We start from the raw sequence: 15,844 nt of genomic DNA, 5'->3' as shown, positions 1-15,844 counted from the left end.
TTGTTTTATTGTAGATATTTAAAGAATACATTAATAGTAAATATTTTAAATTATATTTTCATCAATTTTATAGTTAATGTTCACATTATGTTCAATTCAATGAAGGTTTACGCCACGAAGACCAACTTTTCGACGATGGTATAGGCTAAATTTCCGAGTCATCCCAACACGACCTCCTCCTCTTCAGCAGGCGCGGATTCAGGATAAAGGGCATTTCTTAACTCTCCCCGCCCTGTGGGTACTAAGAGTGCCTCTTTTGACAAACCCATTATGGGGCGGCCGGGGTGGTCAGGATAGGGATAACCTTTGTAAGATCTCACAATTAATTTCGTTTATTCTATCCAAACTTTTACTTCAAATTTGTTGTTTAGAACACACAACTACCGATTGACGTCCTGATTAATCGCTCCCCCGAGCTTCTTCTATATTTATATGGACAGTCTAGCACTACTTAGGCTCTTTCTCCGACGAGCACTCACTCATTGGTCACTTGAAACGTCCGGTTCGAGTGACGCAGGTTTCTAGTTCCAACACGAGATGGCGGGGAGCGATCTTATTCGATGGATCATACATAGAAAGCAGCGTACTATCATTGTTCAAATTTACTTGCAATGCCTCTCCCAGATCGTGGCGGGCTGCTGCGTACTGAGTGCATTGTAGCCAGAAGTGGACGGTTGTCTCCGTCTCCGTGCAGCGAGGGCAATTCGGTGTATCATGTAGCCGTCTGGAGAATGAAAAGGCGTTTAACGCAACCGAGCGGACAAAGTCTCCCCAGTGACTTTCTCTTTATCGTCGTCGTGAGAAAAAGTGTCACGTGTTCGTTCAATGTCGACGGTTATGGTGCTAAGTTGACACTTATGAGTTAATTTTCCCATCGGATTGTTATGACTAATTGTAACTGCTGCTCTAATTCTTCCCGGGATTATTTTGCTGTCGAATTTGTTTACAAATTTCTCGACAAATTCAAATTTCCGACAAATGTATAAAATCGCGGATCTCACAAATATTAAAATAATTGACCAGATATTTTTAAAAGGAAAGTATTCAGTAGATTGTCTACATTTAATTAGGTTTTTTTCCAAACATATACGGAAAAGTATTACCGTTTAAAGCTAGTGTTACCAGTATTAATTTTGTCCGGGAATATCGTGCGCGACCTGTCAACTTTTATTTTTGCTTGTAGGATTCGTATTCGTACACATCTCCAATATCCAATAGAGCTAAGTCATCTGTAGTTGTTGTTTCTTAATTTAGGTTACTTACGTTACTCTTACCCAAGTCTTCCTAGTCCCTAACTGTAACTGATTTAGAACCGGCATGCACTGCACGTTATTCTTCGCATTGCAAAATGATATTACGCATGCGTCAGGAACTTCTGTTGGAACAAACCTCACCTGCCGTCCGGGTCAGCGATTTCGAAAAGGTGGCAACACTATTTAAAGCCCAGAAATAGCAGTTTACTGCTTCTATGGTCATTACGTTTACAATCATTATTGCTTTATAAAAAAAACAACAATGCATTGTACCCTGCGTAATCACGAGGGAGGAATGTCAGGACTTATAAAAAAAAATAACAACGCTCCTATAAGAGTAAAATATATGGCATCATACTCATACATACACACTGGATGATCGCAATTAAAGTATCTCTATACAACGCTGTCTAGAGAAAAATTTGGTTGCATTTGGATTGCTAAGTATGGCATAGTGACATCTCAGGAAGTCGAAACGTGTTTCCATAAAAGAAAAAAGTATCAAAACTCACCATTTTGGCAATTTTGATGCTGTGAGCAACAATTTTATTTGTTTAAGACACATGATGCTATACGAAGATTTTAGCAATGCAAGAGTTAATTACGATCACCCGATAATATAAACTATTGTTTAGCATAACAGATATGTTACTTTCAAGGGCAGAGAATGATTTTACTGAAATTTACACAAACACAATTACTAATTAATTTGTAATCATTGATAATTTGTTAACCCTGTTTTGCTTTCTCTGCCTATTTTAAAGTACAAATTGATTTTCAAGGGGTTAATAAGCTAGCAGAAATACAAGCTACACAAAAAGTTGTTCTGACGATTTCTTCTTTTACTGAAATAATCAACCATCAAGGTTTAAAAGCATTTCTCGAATATGTACTCATTTTTTGTCCTAATCCTGGAAAGATTGCAGAACTTCCATAGATATGATTGGCTACGTCTAAATCTACAGAAGGAGGACACAAAGTATTAAATTTCTGATTAGATGGATTATTTGTGGAAATTATTGACAAAAGACTGATTGAAAAATTACCTCTTGTTATACCAAACATTGGGAAATCTAGCAGAAAGCTGGTAGCAGAAAATCTGATTGGCACACTTGGTATACATATATAGCTTATAAACAATGTCTGGTAGAATAAATTCAACAAATCTCTCAAAATGAAAAACTATAGAACAAACAGCAATTCTCCAACTGAAGAAATGATAAATGGAAGAGATCATTAGGGATGGCATAATCGAGGCAACAATAGACTAACTGTACTCATCATTTCCTCCAATTATCAAGGAAACGAGCATTTATATCGTTATAATCTTATTAAAAGTCATATAAAAATACTTTCCATCTTTAATTCATAAATTTATGTATATTATGCTTTACTGTATAATAATCTTGCTATATGTACTGTAAATTTACACAAATATTTAATATTTTTAATCTTCTACCAATCTTCTACTGTTTTAGACCATTCAGTCACATTTAAATAATGATTAAATGTTTTAAAAATACTTCAATGACATATAATTAAAAAATAATTTATACTTANAACATGTACAAGGTGCTCTGCATAAATCAAATGTTGAAGGAAAATATAAAATGAAACAGATTCTCTTGACTCAGACTTCAGAGACTTCATTAAAGAAAAACAAGTTTAGTGCTGATTTGTCATGCTATTATAACAGCAAATATTCCATTTAAAGCTTTGGAGAACACTCATTTCAGAAATTTCTTGGAAAAGTACTGCCACCAGAAAATCCCTTCAGAGTTGACACTTCGAAAGAATTATGTGCAACCTGCGTATGAAGAAGTTATTTCCAAGATAAGAGATTATCTTAAGGACTCTTACTTGTGGTTCTCAGTTGATGAAGCAACGGACAGTCTTGGATGCTACGTTACCAACTTGATTGCTGGAAAGCTTGATCCCAATGGACCTTCCAGAGCTCACCTGATCTACACCAAATAGTTAACTAAAACTAACCATGAAACAGTGGCTCATTTTGTGAAAAATGGACTAATGATGATTAATCCTGATGAAGACAAAGTTCTTGTAGCCATAACAAATGCTGCTTCATACATGGTTCCTGCCATGAAAACACAAGGTTTTTTCCCCTGCTCTTGTCCATGTGACATGCTTGGCCCATGGTCTCAATCGAATAGCAGAGCAAATCAGAATAGAATATGAGAAGGTGAATAAACTCATCTCCTCTGTCAAGAAAGTGTCCATTAAAGCTGTGTCAAGAGTGCAAGCTTTTTGGCAGATGCTCCCAGATGTTGCTCACCCCCTGGGGAACTTGGCTGAAGGCTGTTAATTACTATAGTGAACATTCCTCTGATATCAAAAACTTCTGGCCACTTTAGCAAACGATGCAGTTGTGTAAGTAAAGCCAAGAAAATTTTGAATGACATTTATGTTCAGAATGACTTGGTGTACATCAAGTCTCATTCATTGCAGATACTATTACTGCTCTTGAAAGTAGTGGTAAACCTACATATGAATAAATTGATCTCCTCAACAAAGCAAAAAAGAAACATTGTGATGCACCAGGCACTGCTGCAGAAAAAAGTGAGGAAAAAGTTGGATGCAGTGCTTCAAAAGAATACTGGATTAAAGCGCTTGTTTGTTGTCACTGATATTTTGATAGGAAAGAAGAGCAAAACTGAAAGTGAATTCCCAATTCTTCTTCTTCCAAGGTTGAAATACTGTCTGCTATCTTCAGTAGATGTGGAATGCTCTTTCTCTGCATATAAATTAATTCTCAGTGACAAACGTTGCAACTTTTCTATTGAAAATTTGGAAAAAGTGCCTGTAATATATTGTAAAGCTAGCTATGGAAAACAGTGAATAAAAATGTAAAGAAAACTGTGTATCTACTTTTGTGCTTGCATCAATCTCAATACCTGCATTTTTGTTTTGAATACATATGTTAAATTAATAATTCAGTCACTTTTAAGGGCCAAAATGTCCAATCTCTAGTTATTAGTAAACATATGCTAGGTTTTGATATATTTATTGAAAAAATATATATACATTTCATATTTTTTTGTAATGTACTCTAATTCCCTTTTGACTACATTTTATTTTTCTGTAAGAAGTCTTTCTATGAAAAATATTTTATGCCAGTGAGTGAGAGATGTCAACACATTTTATTTATTACTGCTTTATATAGGAAGGTCATTCAAAAAGTTTTGAGCAATATAGGCAATATAATGACCACAAACAAAAACTGCTTTATTTATGCTTCTAAATATTTCCCATCAAACTCAATACACTTATCTTGTAACCCAGTTTTCATAAACCTCTGTGAAGTCATTTTTGGATATACCATTCATGCTGTTTTTTCACTTTCAGAAAGAGGAAAAAATCAAAAGGCAAAACATCCAGAGAGTAATACCCTATTCACACTGTATATTTTAAGCCAGCTTAAATGACTAAGCCAACTTAAGGTATGAAATATGAATGGAACTGACTTAACTTTAAACAGGTTTAACTACCAACAACTGGCTCAGCTTAAAATCGCTTTCTCAAAGAAGCTTAAGTCGCTTCAAGCTTTCCTCGAGGTCCACCACAAGTTCAAAAATAATGGCGGAAGCAGATGTACAAATGTTCGAACAAATGAGATTCTGATCTGATAGCATGTATGCACTGCTTCAGTACAAGTTTAAATAATAATAATAATAATAATAATAATAATAACTCTCCCGTGGTCACCACCTGGTCGTGGTGGGAGAGCCCAGTAATTTTACAGATCCATAGGGCAATGCAGGCTGGAGCACAAGCTCCTGGTAGGGACACCCATGCCAGTAAGGTCTATGGGGAGAAATGAAGCTAAGAGTGACCACACACCCACATTCTGTGGAGATAATNTTTCTATTGTAACTCTTTCTGCCCTGTGAGTTCTTTTTCCATGCCCATTATGGGTCCGGTCAGGCTCACAATTGGGGCGACCAGAGCGACGAGACACGAGATATCCTGGGACAGTTACATACAAAAAGTTATTGAGCTTTCCAACGTGGAACCAACGACGGCCGGATGGTTGAACGGTTAAGATAGCAGTTTACCGACCTGAGGCATTCGCGATCGGATCCGGACGGGTCGAAATAACAGAATTTTTCAGAAGGTAGCTCATCCGGCTATGTCTGGTCCCTCTCTACCCAGCCGCCTTACTGTAGGTCGGGCGAACAACAAAACAATATTGCTACAAAGGTCCTCTTAGTGACCACAGGGCGGAAAAAACTGATCCTATTATGTTTTTATTTTTCAGAAGAAATTTAAAATGTGAATTAGAACTTCTTGCGGATCATACCTTTTCTTCCTATAAGAAAAACGATCGCTCAAGTATCATCGCTGCAATGATATATCATGTGAAATTAGCCGATAAAATATTTCGTTTTACCGATGTGGACAATGATTTAGTAGCAGATGGCATAGGATTCCTTGTAAATAAAATCTCCATTTTCGAAGATAAAAATCAACCGGGTTATCCACTGAAAGAAAACAGCAGCAATAGTGATACCGTTTTTAGATCGTTGACCTCGTACAATCAACGGCAATGTCTGTTAGTTGCTTTCGCTCACAGAGACTTCGATGGTGGGGTGATTGGGAAAGCTTTTGTGCCATCTCCTAGAGGAGTTGGAGGAATCTGTTCACGTTTACGTGGTCAAAGCGTCAATAATAATCTTATCACGATACGTAACTCGGGTCAAGTTTTACCTGCGGTGAAAGTGACTCTAGCTACAACCCACGAAATTGGGCACAGTTTTGGAAGCAAACATGATCCAGTAGATGATCCAAATTGTTCTCCTGGAATTTCCATTGGCAATTATATCATGTATCCATCTGTGTCACATGGTGATAAAGGCAACAACTGGGTATTTTCGTCGTGCAGCCGAAAAATGATGAAGGACGTTATCATCGCCAACGGTTAGAATAATAATAACGATTGTTTATATTTTAAGTTGTCGCTAAATTGTTTTTTGTTTTGGCACAGGTCGTTGTTTAAAAAAGCAAACAACTGCTGTCTGCGGAAATTCGATAACAGAAGACGGAGAAGAGTGCGACTGCGGCCAGCAATGTAACACTTTAGATAAATGTTGCGTTCCACCGGGATCCTACGATGAGTGTACCATTAAGAAAAGCCAAGGAGTCCAGTGTAGTCCTCGTGAAGGACAGTGCTGTACAGATGATTGTAAAATTGTTTCGGCGGAAGCCCAAACTCTATGTTTTATCAATCTTCCTTGCCGGAAAAGAATTTCTATGTGTGATGGACTTTCGTCATTTTGTCCAGAAACATTTGTACCTGATGGTACACCATGTATGGAATCTATTCGTACGTGCTTTTCTGGCATTTGCAGAAGCGACGTTTGTAACGATAACAACTTGCGAAGTTGCGAATGTTCCGTTTTGAGCGGGAAAGAATGCCATGTTTGCTGTTTGGATACTTCCAACACATGCCATTCCGTTCTAGATTTAAACATCAGAGTTTCAAATGGAAGATATTTTAAGCTTCACGGAACGCCTTGCAATTACAATAGAGGAAAATGCAGAAGGTAAGTATAATTTAATGTTTATTTTTTGTTTTAGAATATATAAATTATTATTATTTTTGAAAAGCAATGGAACGTGTTCGAGAGACGCACCCGAAGGAACGCGTTTTCCGCCCAGATTGACACGGAGTCCAACAAGATTTCAGACAATTCGACCAAGGTTTACACCACGAAGACCAACTTTTCGACCATGGTATACACGTCCGAGAGCAACGCGGTCATTTCCAACACAACCACCTCGGTTTCCTCCAAGACAGCCTCCTTCACCGAGAATACCGCCAAAGTATCCACCTTTTCCTCCACCAAGAATACCGCCGCAATACCCCCCTTTTCCTCCGAGATCACCTCCCGATTCGGGGCCTCGCAAATTTGAGAGGGGACTTAATTATTCCACTATATACAAATTTTGGCCATTCTTCTTACCATTGCCTATACTCTTTGTATTCATAGTAGTAATTTACATATGTTCTTGTAGACAGTGACTATCTTAAAAACTATTTACATTATCTAAATTAAAACATTTGTGCGTATGTAAATACGAATTTAGTGTGTGTGTCTTATGAAATTCTCGTAAAAAGCATCGTAGAACAAAGGTAATACTCACATAGATCGATAACAAAAATTATCTTATCAATTTATGAGAGTTTTCATCATTTCCCAAATAAAAATCAAATAATCTTTTTTGATTCCCTTAAAAAAATCATTTGTTTTATTGTAGATATTTAAAGAATACATTAATAGTAAATATTTTAAATTATATTTTCATCAATTTTATAGTTAATGTTCACATTATGTTCAATTCAATGAAGGTTTACGCCACGAAGACCAACTTTTCGACGATGGTATAGGCTAAATTTCCGAGTCATCCCAACACGACCTCCTCCTCTTCAGCAGGCGCGGATTCAGGATAAAGGGCATTTCTTAACTCTCCCCGCCCTGTGGGTACTAAGAGTGCCTCTTTTGACAAACCCATTATGGGGCGGCCGGGGTGGTCAGGATAGGGATAACCTTTGTAAGATCTCACAATTAATTTCGTTTATTCTATCCAAACTTTTACTTCAAATTTGTTGTTTAGAACACACAACTACCGATTGACGTCCTGATTAATCGCTCCCCCGAGCTTCTTCTATATTTATATGGACAGTCTAGCACTACTTAGGCTCTTTCTCCGACGAGCACTCACTCATTGGTCACTTGAAACGTCCGGTTCGAGTGACGCAGGTTTCTAGTTCCAACACGAGATGGCGGGGAGCGATCTTATTCGATGGATCATACATAGAAAGCAGCGTACTATCATTGTTCAAATTTACTTGCAATGCCTCTCCCAGATCGTGGCGGGCTGCTGCGTACTGAGTGCATTGTAGCCAGAAGTGGACGGTTGTCTCCGTCTCCGTGCAGCGAGGGCAATTCGGTGTATCATGTAGCCGTCTGGAGAATGAAAAGGCGTTTAACGCAACCGAGCGGACAAAGTCTCCCCAGTGACTTTCTCTTTATCGTCGTCGTGAGAAAAAGTGTCACGTGTTCGTTCAATGTCGACGGTTATGGTGCTAAGTTGACACTTATGAGTTAATTTTCCCATCGGATTGTTATGACTAATTGTAACTGCTGCTCTAATTCTTCCCGGGATTATTTTGCTGTCGAATTTGTTTACAAATTTCTCGACAAATTCAAATTTCCGACAAATGTATAAAATCGCGGATCTCACAAATATTAAAATAATTGACCAGATATTTTTAAAAGGAAAGTATTCAGTAGATTGTCTACATTTAATTAGGTTTTTTTCCAAACATATACGGAAAAGTATTACCGTTTAAAGCTAGTGTTACCAGTATTTATTTTGTCCGGGAATATCGTGCGCGACCTGTCAACTTTTATTTTTGCTTGTAGGATTCGTATTCGTACACATCTCCAATATCCAATAGAGCTAAGTCATCTGTAGTTGTTGTTTCTTAATTTAGGTTACTTACGTTACTCTTACCCAAGTCTTCCTAGTCCCTAACTGTAACTGATTTAGAACCGGCATGCACTGCACGTTATTCTTCGCATTGCAAAATGATATTACGCATGCGTCAGGAACTTCTGTTGGAACAAACCTCACCTGCCGTCCGGGTCAGCGATTTCGAAAAGGTGGCAACACTATTTAAAGCCCAGAAATAGCAGTTTACTGCTTCTATGGTCATTACGTTTACAATCATTATTGCTTTATAAAAAAAACAACAATGCATTGTACCCTGCGTAATCACGAGGGAGGAATGTCAGGACTTATAAAAAAAAATAACAACGCTCCTATAAGAGTAAAATATATGGCATCATACTCATACATACACACTGGATGATCGCAATTAAAGTATCTCTATACAACGCTGTCTAGAGAAAAATTTGGTTGCATTTGGATTGCTAAGTATGGCATAGTGACATCTCAGGAAGTCGAAACGTGTTTCCATAAAAGAAAAAAGTATCAAAACTCACCATTTTGGCAATTTTGATGCTGTGAGCAACAATTTTATTTGTTTAAGACACATGATGCTATACGAAGATTTTAGCAATGCAAGAGTTAATTACGATCACCCGATAATATAAACTATTGTTTAGCATAACAGATATGTTACTTTCAAGGGCAGAGAATGATTTTACTGAAATTTACACAAACACAATTACTAATTAATTTGTAATCATTGATAATTTGTTAACCCTGTTTTGCTTTCTCTGCCTATTTTAAAGTACAAATTGATTTTCAAGGGGTTAATAAGCTAGCAGAAATACAAGCTACACAAAAAGTTGTTCTGACGATTTCTTCTTTTACTGAAATAATCAACCATCAAGGTTTAAAAGCATTTCTCGAATATGTACTCATTTTTTGTCCTAATCCTGGAAAGATTGCAGAACTTCCATAGATATGATTGGCTACGTCTAAATCTACAGAAGGAGGACACAAAGTATTAAATTTCTGATTAGATGGATTATTTGTGGAAATTATTGACAAAAGACTGATTGAAAAATTACCTCTTGTTATACCAAACATTGGGAAATCTAGCAGAAAGCTGGTAGCAGAAAATCTGATTGGCACACTTGGTATACATATATAGCTTATAAACAATGTCTGGTAGAATAAATTCAACAAATCTCTCAAAATGAAAAACTATAGAACAAACAGCAATTCTCCAACTGAAGAAATGATAAATGGAAGAGATCATTAGGGATGGCATAATCGAGGCAACAATAGACTAACTGTACTCATCATTTCCTCCAATTATCAAGGAAACGAGCATTTATATCGTTATAATCTTATTAAAAGTCATATAAAAATACTTTCCATCTTTAATTCATAAATTTATGTATATTATGCTTTACTGTATAATAATCTTGCTATATGTACTGTAAATTTACACAAATATTTAATATTTTTAATCTTCTACCAATCTTCTACTGTTTTAGACCATTCAGTCACATTTAAATAATGATTAAATGTTTTAAAAATACTTCAATGACATATAATTAAAAAATAATTTATACTTAACCGATTCAAATTATAATTTAATTATTAGGTTAATATAAATTCAATTTATGTATATTATACTTTTGTCGACTCTGAAACTTAACAAAGTCCACAAAGGTATGAAGTAATTAAGGACAAGAAGCACCTATCAACAGGTATACAACGGAAGTTCAATTTATGTATTTATAATAACTATCTTTAAATTATTATTTTTTCAATTTATTCAACATACATATCAAACAGGATTAATTAATTGTGGGAAAAATTAATTTCACAGAAACAAATCTAAAATATTTTAAAAAATAAATTATATATTTCAGATAGATTTAAACTAGTATAAATATTTGTATTTAACATAATAAATTTCAAATTTTACATTTAAAACATTATAAATGGAATCTTTACAATGTTTACAGAAAACATTTAATTTGAAGCATTTAATATTTTTACAATTATATTTACTGGTGGTCTAGAGTCACCAGTTTGCATACATATACAATATGTATATAGAATGTATTTGTATACATATAATGTATGTAATAATTATTTATAAAATAGATCTACAAAGAAAGTATTAAAAATACTATTGGATTTTTTTTTCTCAAAGCTGTAAGAATTACATTTCAAACAACGGAATATATGAATAAATAGTTTATTTTAAACAAAGTTTACAACTTGGGTTTTTTGGTTTTTCCTTATAAAACTCTATGGTTATCATTATATATATATGTATATATTAAGATTAAGAATACTCCAAACACCAAAAGAAGCACAAAAATATATACAATGTATATAAAAAGAAGTGTTTAAATGCTATATCTTCATACAAAGAAATCTGAAACTTGACATGGAGTGCCAAACAAAAATGTTCTCTTGTGCAACATATTACAGATATGGCAGCATCTATGCAGTACTGCATTAGTGCATCCTTGGTAATTTTATCTTATCACTATATTCTGTACAAACAGTTACAAAAGAAATAAAAAAAAGAAATGCAACTGTTATAAAACATTTTAATGTTATTATTTATAACTGAAAATATATATTAGATACAACAGAAGTAAAATTTTAAATTATTCCATCTTGTTTCGCTCAAACTTCGCAGTCATAATTTCCTAAAATAACAATTACAAAATAAAAATGCCATTAGGAATAATAATAATGATGATGATAATAATAAATGTCCTATTTGTCTTAAGTTGTACTTTTTCCCAAAAAATTAAATGAATAAAAATATTTCAACTGAAGTATAAAATCTCAACATTCTTAAATACTCAAGTAATATTTTTTGTTTATTTTTAAATCTGTATTTATTTATAAATATATATATTTTTATAAAGTTTATAAAAATTTCATATGACAAAAATTGTAATTTTGAATAATCTATACTAACAAATTACCAACAAAACTAACTCTAATTATAGTAGTAATTATGATATTACTGTATTTTTATGTTGGACTTTGTTTTATAGTAATTTCATACATACACACACACAAATAGTGTAAAATCTTACAGATCTTTTATATAGACCAGGCAATGCACAGTACATGGTTCTGGATGTTTTATAAAGTTCAAGAGTAATACACAGTGACCCTGTTACAGATTCATCAAACAATTTGTTCCTTTCACTAAGTAAATAGGCTGTTCCTGCTACTGCTCAATTTTACAGCCCAGTCAAGATTTTTTAAATGAGCTCCAAGTCTGAGGGCTGTAGATACATAGTCATCCCCAGCTGCAAGAGACCAGTATGGTTTTATTTAAATTTATTGGTATAGAAATAAAGATCAAACAGTGTAATTGCCAATTCATCTGCATGATAAGCAGAAGTTAAGTGACACTGAATTATCTACAATGGAACTGAAGCATGCTGTGCAAGATAGAGAGACATGGAAAGCTTTGATCCATAGAGTGACAGAGAGTCGGACACAACTAAACAGATAGGATAGAATGGATAGCCTTAATAAAATTCCAGTAGGTCATATGATTATAAAATATTTAAATTATTCATAAAAAGAAAAAAAGAGCAGAATTTGAACCAGAACAAGCAGATTACATTCAATGGTTTACTTATATAATCTATGATGCATCAATGTGTCATCAACATACTGAAAGAGAAAAAACTGAATATGTTAAAATCATCTAATTAAAAACAAATTATCTAAACTTTGTTCTGTTTTCTTAGATTCAACTGCTGTCATTTATATCATTTTAATGTAATTATAATCTGTATGAAAAATCTCTATTTCTAATATTTTTCAATGATACTTTATTTGATTATGTAAACAATGTAAAACAAAAGTAACTTCCATAGTTCTGCAATAAGCATAAAGAAATGCTGGATAAGGAAATTCAAGAATGCACAATATTTTTTAGAGTTAGAAAAGAAAAAAGTTTTTCCTACAACAAACCAACAGAAAAATAATATATAAATGCATCTTTATATCCAATTCCATCTAAGATAATTGGTTAACATTAATTCATATAAATATTTATATAAAAATTCTTTCCAAATTATCAATTACATAATCAGAAACACAACTTCTTTTTATTAAATTAAGTTGTATTTCTTTAAATTATTAAAATAAATTTAATAAAATTATCAAGTAGAAATTTTCAGTACAACTTAAATATAAGCAAACAGGACATTAAATAAAATTTTGAAAATAGATAAATTTCTTACTTCATCAGAATCCATAAAACTTGGGAGAGTTCTAAGAGAGGGGAAAAAAAATATATTATTATATAGATATAACAAGAAAGTTAATGAAATATTAAATAATTCTAAATATTCAGAATTCTATTATCACTATTACAGATACTTTTTGTAAAAATGCAGATCAGTTTTTCCACAATATTAATTCATTAAAAAATTTTCCTTTATTATATAAACTGTTAAATTTCTTCCTCTACTCTTATTAAATATTTATTGGCATAATTATGTAATACATTAAAAACTGAAATGAATTAACACAAAAAAGAGACCAACTTTATCTCATTGTTATTTATTTTATAAAAATCTATTACTTAAGGATTGATGGTGATTGGTTGATGCTATTTAAAAGTCTTTGTTTTTACATAATTTAAAAAAAACAAACTTTTAAATATTTGTGTGTTCCATAATCAGTTATTTCTCATTTGGTATTTCAAATGATAATGCCATTGTAATTAATCTTGTTTTTGCTCTATACAGGATGTTTATAAATGAATGGTGTGGTTTTAAAAATTAATAATAAATCTATTTATCACCTTATACGAGCAAACCTTACAGCATAAGCAGCGGCAACTGTCCAAGTTCACAGGAATGTACATGAGCTTCCTTAATCATGTTCTTCACCAATGCTGGATTGGATGTGGTGCAACAGCAGACAACAACCTGCTCCCCTGGCCACCCTGTTCGCCAGATTTAACACTCAGCGATTTCTTTTTGTGGGGAAAGACCTAGTTTATGTACCTGTTTATGTTTATGACCTTAGTTTATGTCAATGCTTGTGGCCCTTGAGGAATTGTGTGATCGGATAAAGCATGCACTGCAGACCATCACGAAGGACATGCTACATCACATATGGGAAGAATTTGATTACTGTGTAGATGTGTGTCGTGTGACTGTGGGTGCACATATTGAAAAACTGTGATTAATGCATAAAAAACTTGGACAGTTGCCACTGCTTATGCTGTAAGGTTTGCCCATATAAGGTAATAAATAGATTTATTATTAATTTTTAAAACTGCACCATTCATTTATAAACACCCTGTATAATTTTAACAACAAAAATTCTACTTAATTGTAATTCAAAAATTTTATTGTAAAGGAAAGAATTTGTCATATTATCATACTCATAATGCATGTATATTATAAAAATATTGATATAGATTTTCAATCTCTCTTAAGAATATACATTGTTATGCTGTAATACATATCCGGTTATCTAAGTTTATAGAAGTTTTTCAGATTTGAGAATAAACAATTTTATTGAATGTTTTTGAAATCTGGAATTTATAATGACTAAAAACATGATACTTAAAATTACAATCAATGTAATTTGAAAACATTCTAAAATAATTTTATTTATAAAACCTGATAGAATTTAAATATCAATCTTTTTAGTGTTCTATGAAGACTCATATTTAATGGTACAGTACATTTAAAAACTTATACCAGTAACACTTTTAATTATGAAAAGTTTTCAGCTATTCTTACAGCTATATAGAACATTATGTAGTGATATCCTGATGATAGCTGCAAGAATAACTGAAAACTTTTTCATAATTAAAAGTGTTACTGGTAAAAGTTTTTAAATGTACCATTAAATATAACCAGTTAAGAATATTTTTCAACTCACATTTAAATAAAAATAAATTGTTTTATTGTAACAACGATCTTCAAATTCGTCTAAACTAAAAATGTTTCCATCTCTAAGACTGAGTGTTGCTTGAACAGAAAGTGAAATGCAGTTTTAAAAAGTTTATAGTAAAAGAGTTAAGCCAACAATGTCAAATCAATACAGTAACATTTTTAAAAATGCATATTTGTAGCCAAACAAGACAACTGCAATTTTATGTAACATTTTTTATCTTTTTTATAATTTTTATTTTCTTTAATAGATATTTTTTACATATCTTTAATTTACTTTTTTAAATATTGTTTTCAATTTTATTTTATAAATTTGTTATTATTTTTGTATTTTGATAATTAAAATTATATATTTACATTTGGTATTTAAAAAATTAATTATTTCATACAAACATTATTATAAAATATTAAAAAGAATACTTACGATTCTGTCAAAGATGGAATATTTTCTTCAACCCATTTCAAATCATCTTCCTATACACAATATAGAAAATAAATTATGCCAAATATTTCAGATTTTAATAGAATTAAAAATTTATAATTATAATTATAAAAAAAGGAAATAAAATAGAATCTTATATTATTGGAGAAAAACTTTTAATGTTTCATTATCATCTTTTGCAGGACATAAAATGACAAAAAATAAGTTAATGGATACACTACATTTAATCTTTCATTCAAAATAAAAAAGATTTTTGATAACTTCTCCTCTTTTTAAATCATTAAAATAAATTCTCTCTCTCTCAAAACAGAGCAGAGTTACTTTACTTTCCTAATATATCCATTTTCGTAAATTTTCCTTTCAGTTAATATCTGAAACAAAAGTTGAACCTCTCTTTCTACATTCTTGGACATTTTCAAAGCTTTTTAATAAGTCTATTACAGAATTTATCAGAATCTTCTAATACTTTTTAAGCTTTATATAAGTAATGAAATTAAAATCATTATTAGATATTTCATCTAATTATTACATGAGGTCTAGATTATGTTAAAATATGTACCAGAAAAAACTGAATATGCATACATTCAATATTTTTATGGTGTGTTGTACATTTGGCTAGTACACAGATTTATGCATATAACACCAGATTATACCATTTATTTTTATTGAACTGAATTATATTAAATAGCTTAGATTCAAAAATAGCTAAAGCAGCAAATTAAAAAAACAATGAAAAATTAAAA

The 15,844-nt window shown here is 32.4% G+C and overlaps 1 protein-coding gene and 1 long non-coding RNA gene across 2 annotated transcripts; one reads left to right on the top strand and one right to left on the bottom strand.

Annotated features, from left to right (window-relative positions):
• Nucleotides 1–5,215: 5,215 nt before the first annotated feature.
• LOC111629832 (disintegrin and metalloproteinase domain-containing protein 10-like) lies at nt 5,216–7,397 on the top strand. Its single transcript, XM_023373741.1, has 4 exons — nt 5,216–5,437; nt 5,530–6,188; nt 6,256–6,814; nt 6,879–7,397. The coding sequence occupies exons 2-4, from the start codon at nt 5,618–5,620 to the stop codon at nt 7,291–7,293; spliced, it is 1,545 nt and encodes a 514-aa protein (XP_023229509.1). The 5' UTR covers nt 5,216–5,437; nt 5,530–5,617; the 3' UTR covers nt 7,294–7,397.
• Nucleotides 7,398–10,743: 3,346 nt separating this feature from the next.
• On the bottom strand, nt 10,744–15,135 carry LOC111629821. Its single transcript, XR_002757405.1, has 3 exons — nt 15,084–15,135; nt 12,989–13,019; nt 10,744–11,422 (listed from the first exon to the last, which is right to left on the bottom strand). It is a non-coding gene; the product is annotated as an uncharacterized LOC111629821 (long non-coding RNA).
• Nucleotides 15,136–15,844: the final 709 nt, after the last annotated feature.

The sequence above is a fragment of the Centruroides sculpturatus genome, unplaced genomic scaffold (assembly GCF_000671375.1).
Source record: "Centruroides sculpturatus isolate CEXI.00-Female unplaced genomic scaffold, Cexi_2.0 scaffold600, whole genome shotgun sequence".
Taxonomy (NCBI): Eukaryota; Metazoa; Arthropoda; class Arachnida; order Scorpiones; family Buthidae; genus Centruroides; species Centruroides sculpturatus.
The sequence above is the reverse complement of the archived record's forward strand: the minus strand, read 5'-3'. Positions and strand labels throughout refer to the sequence as shown.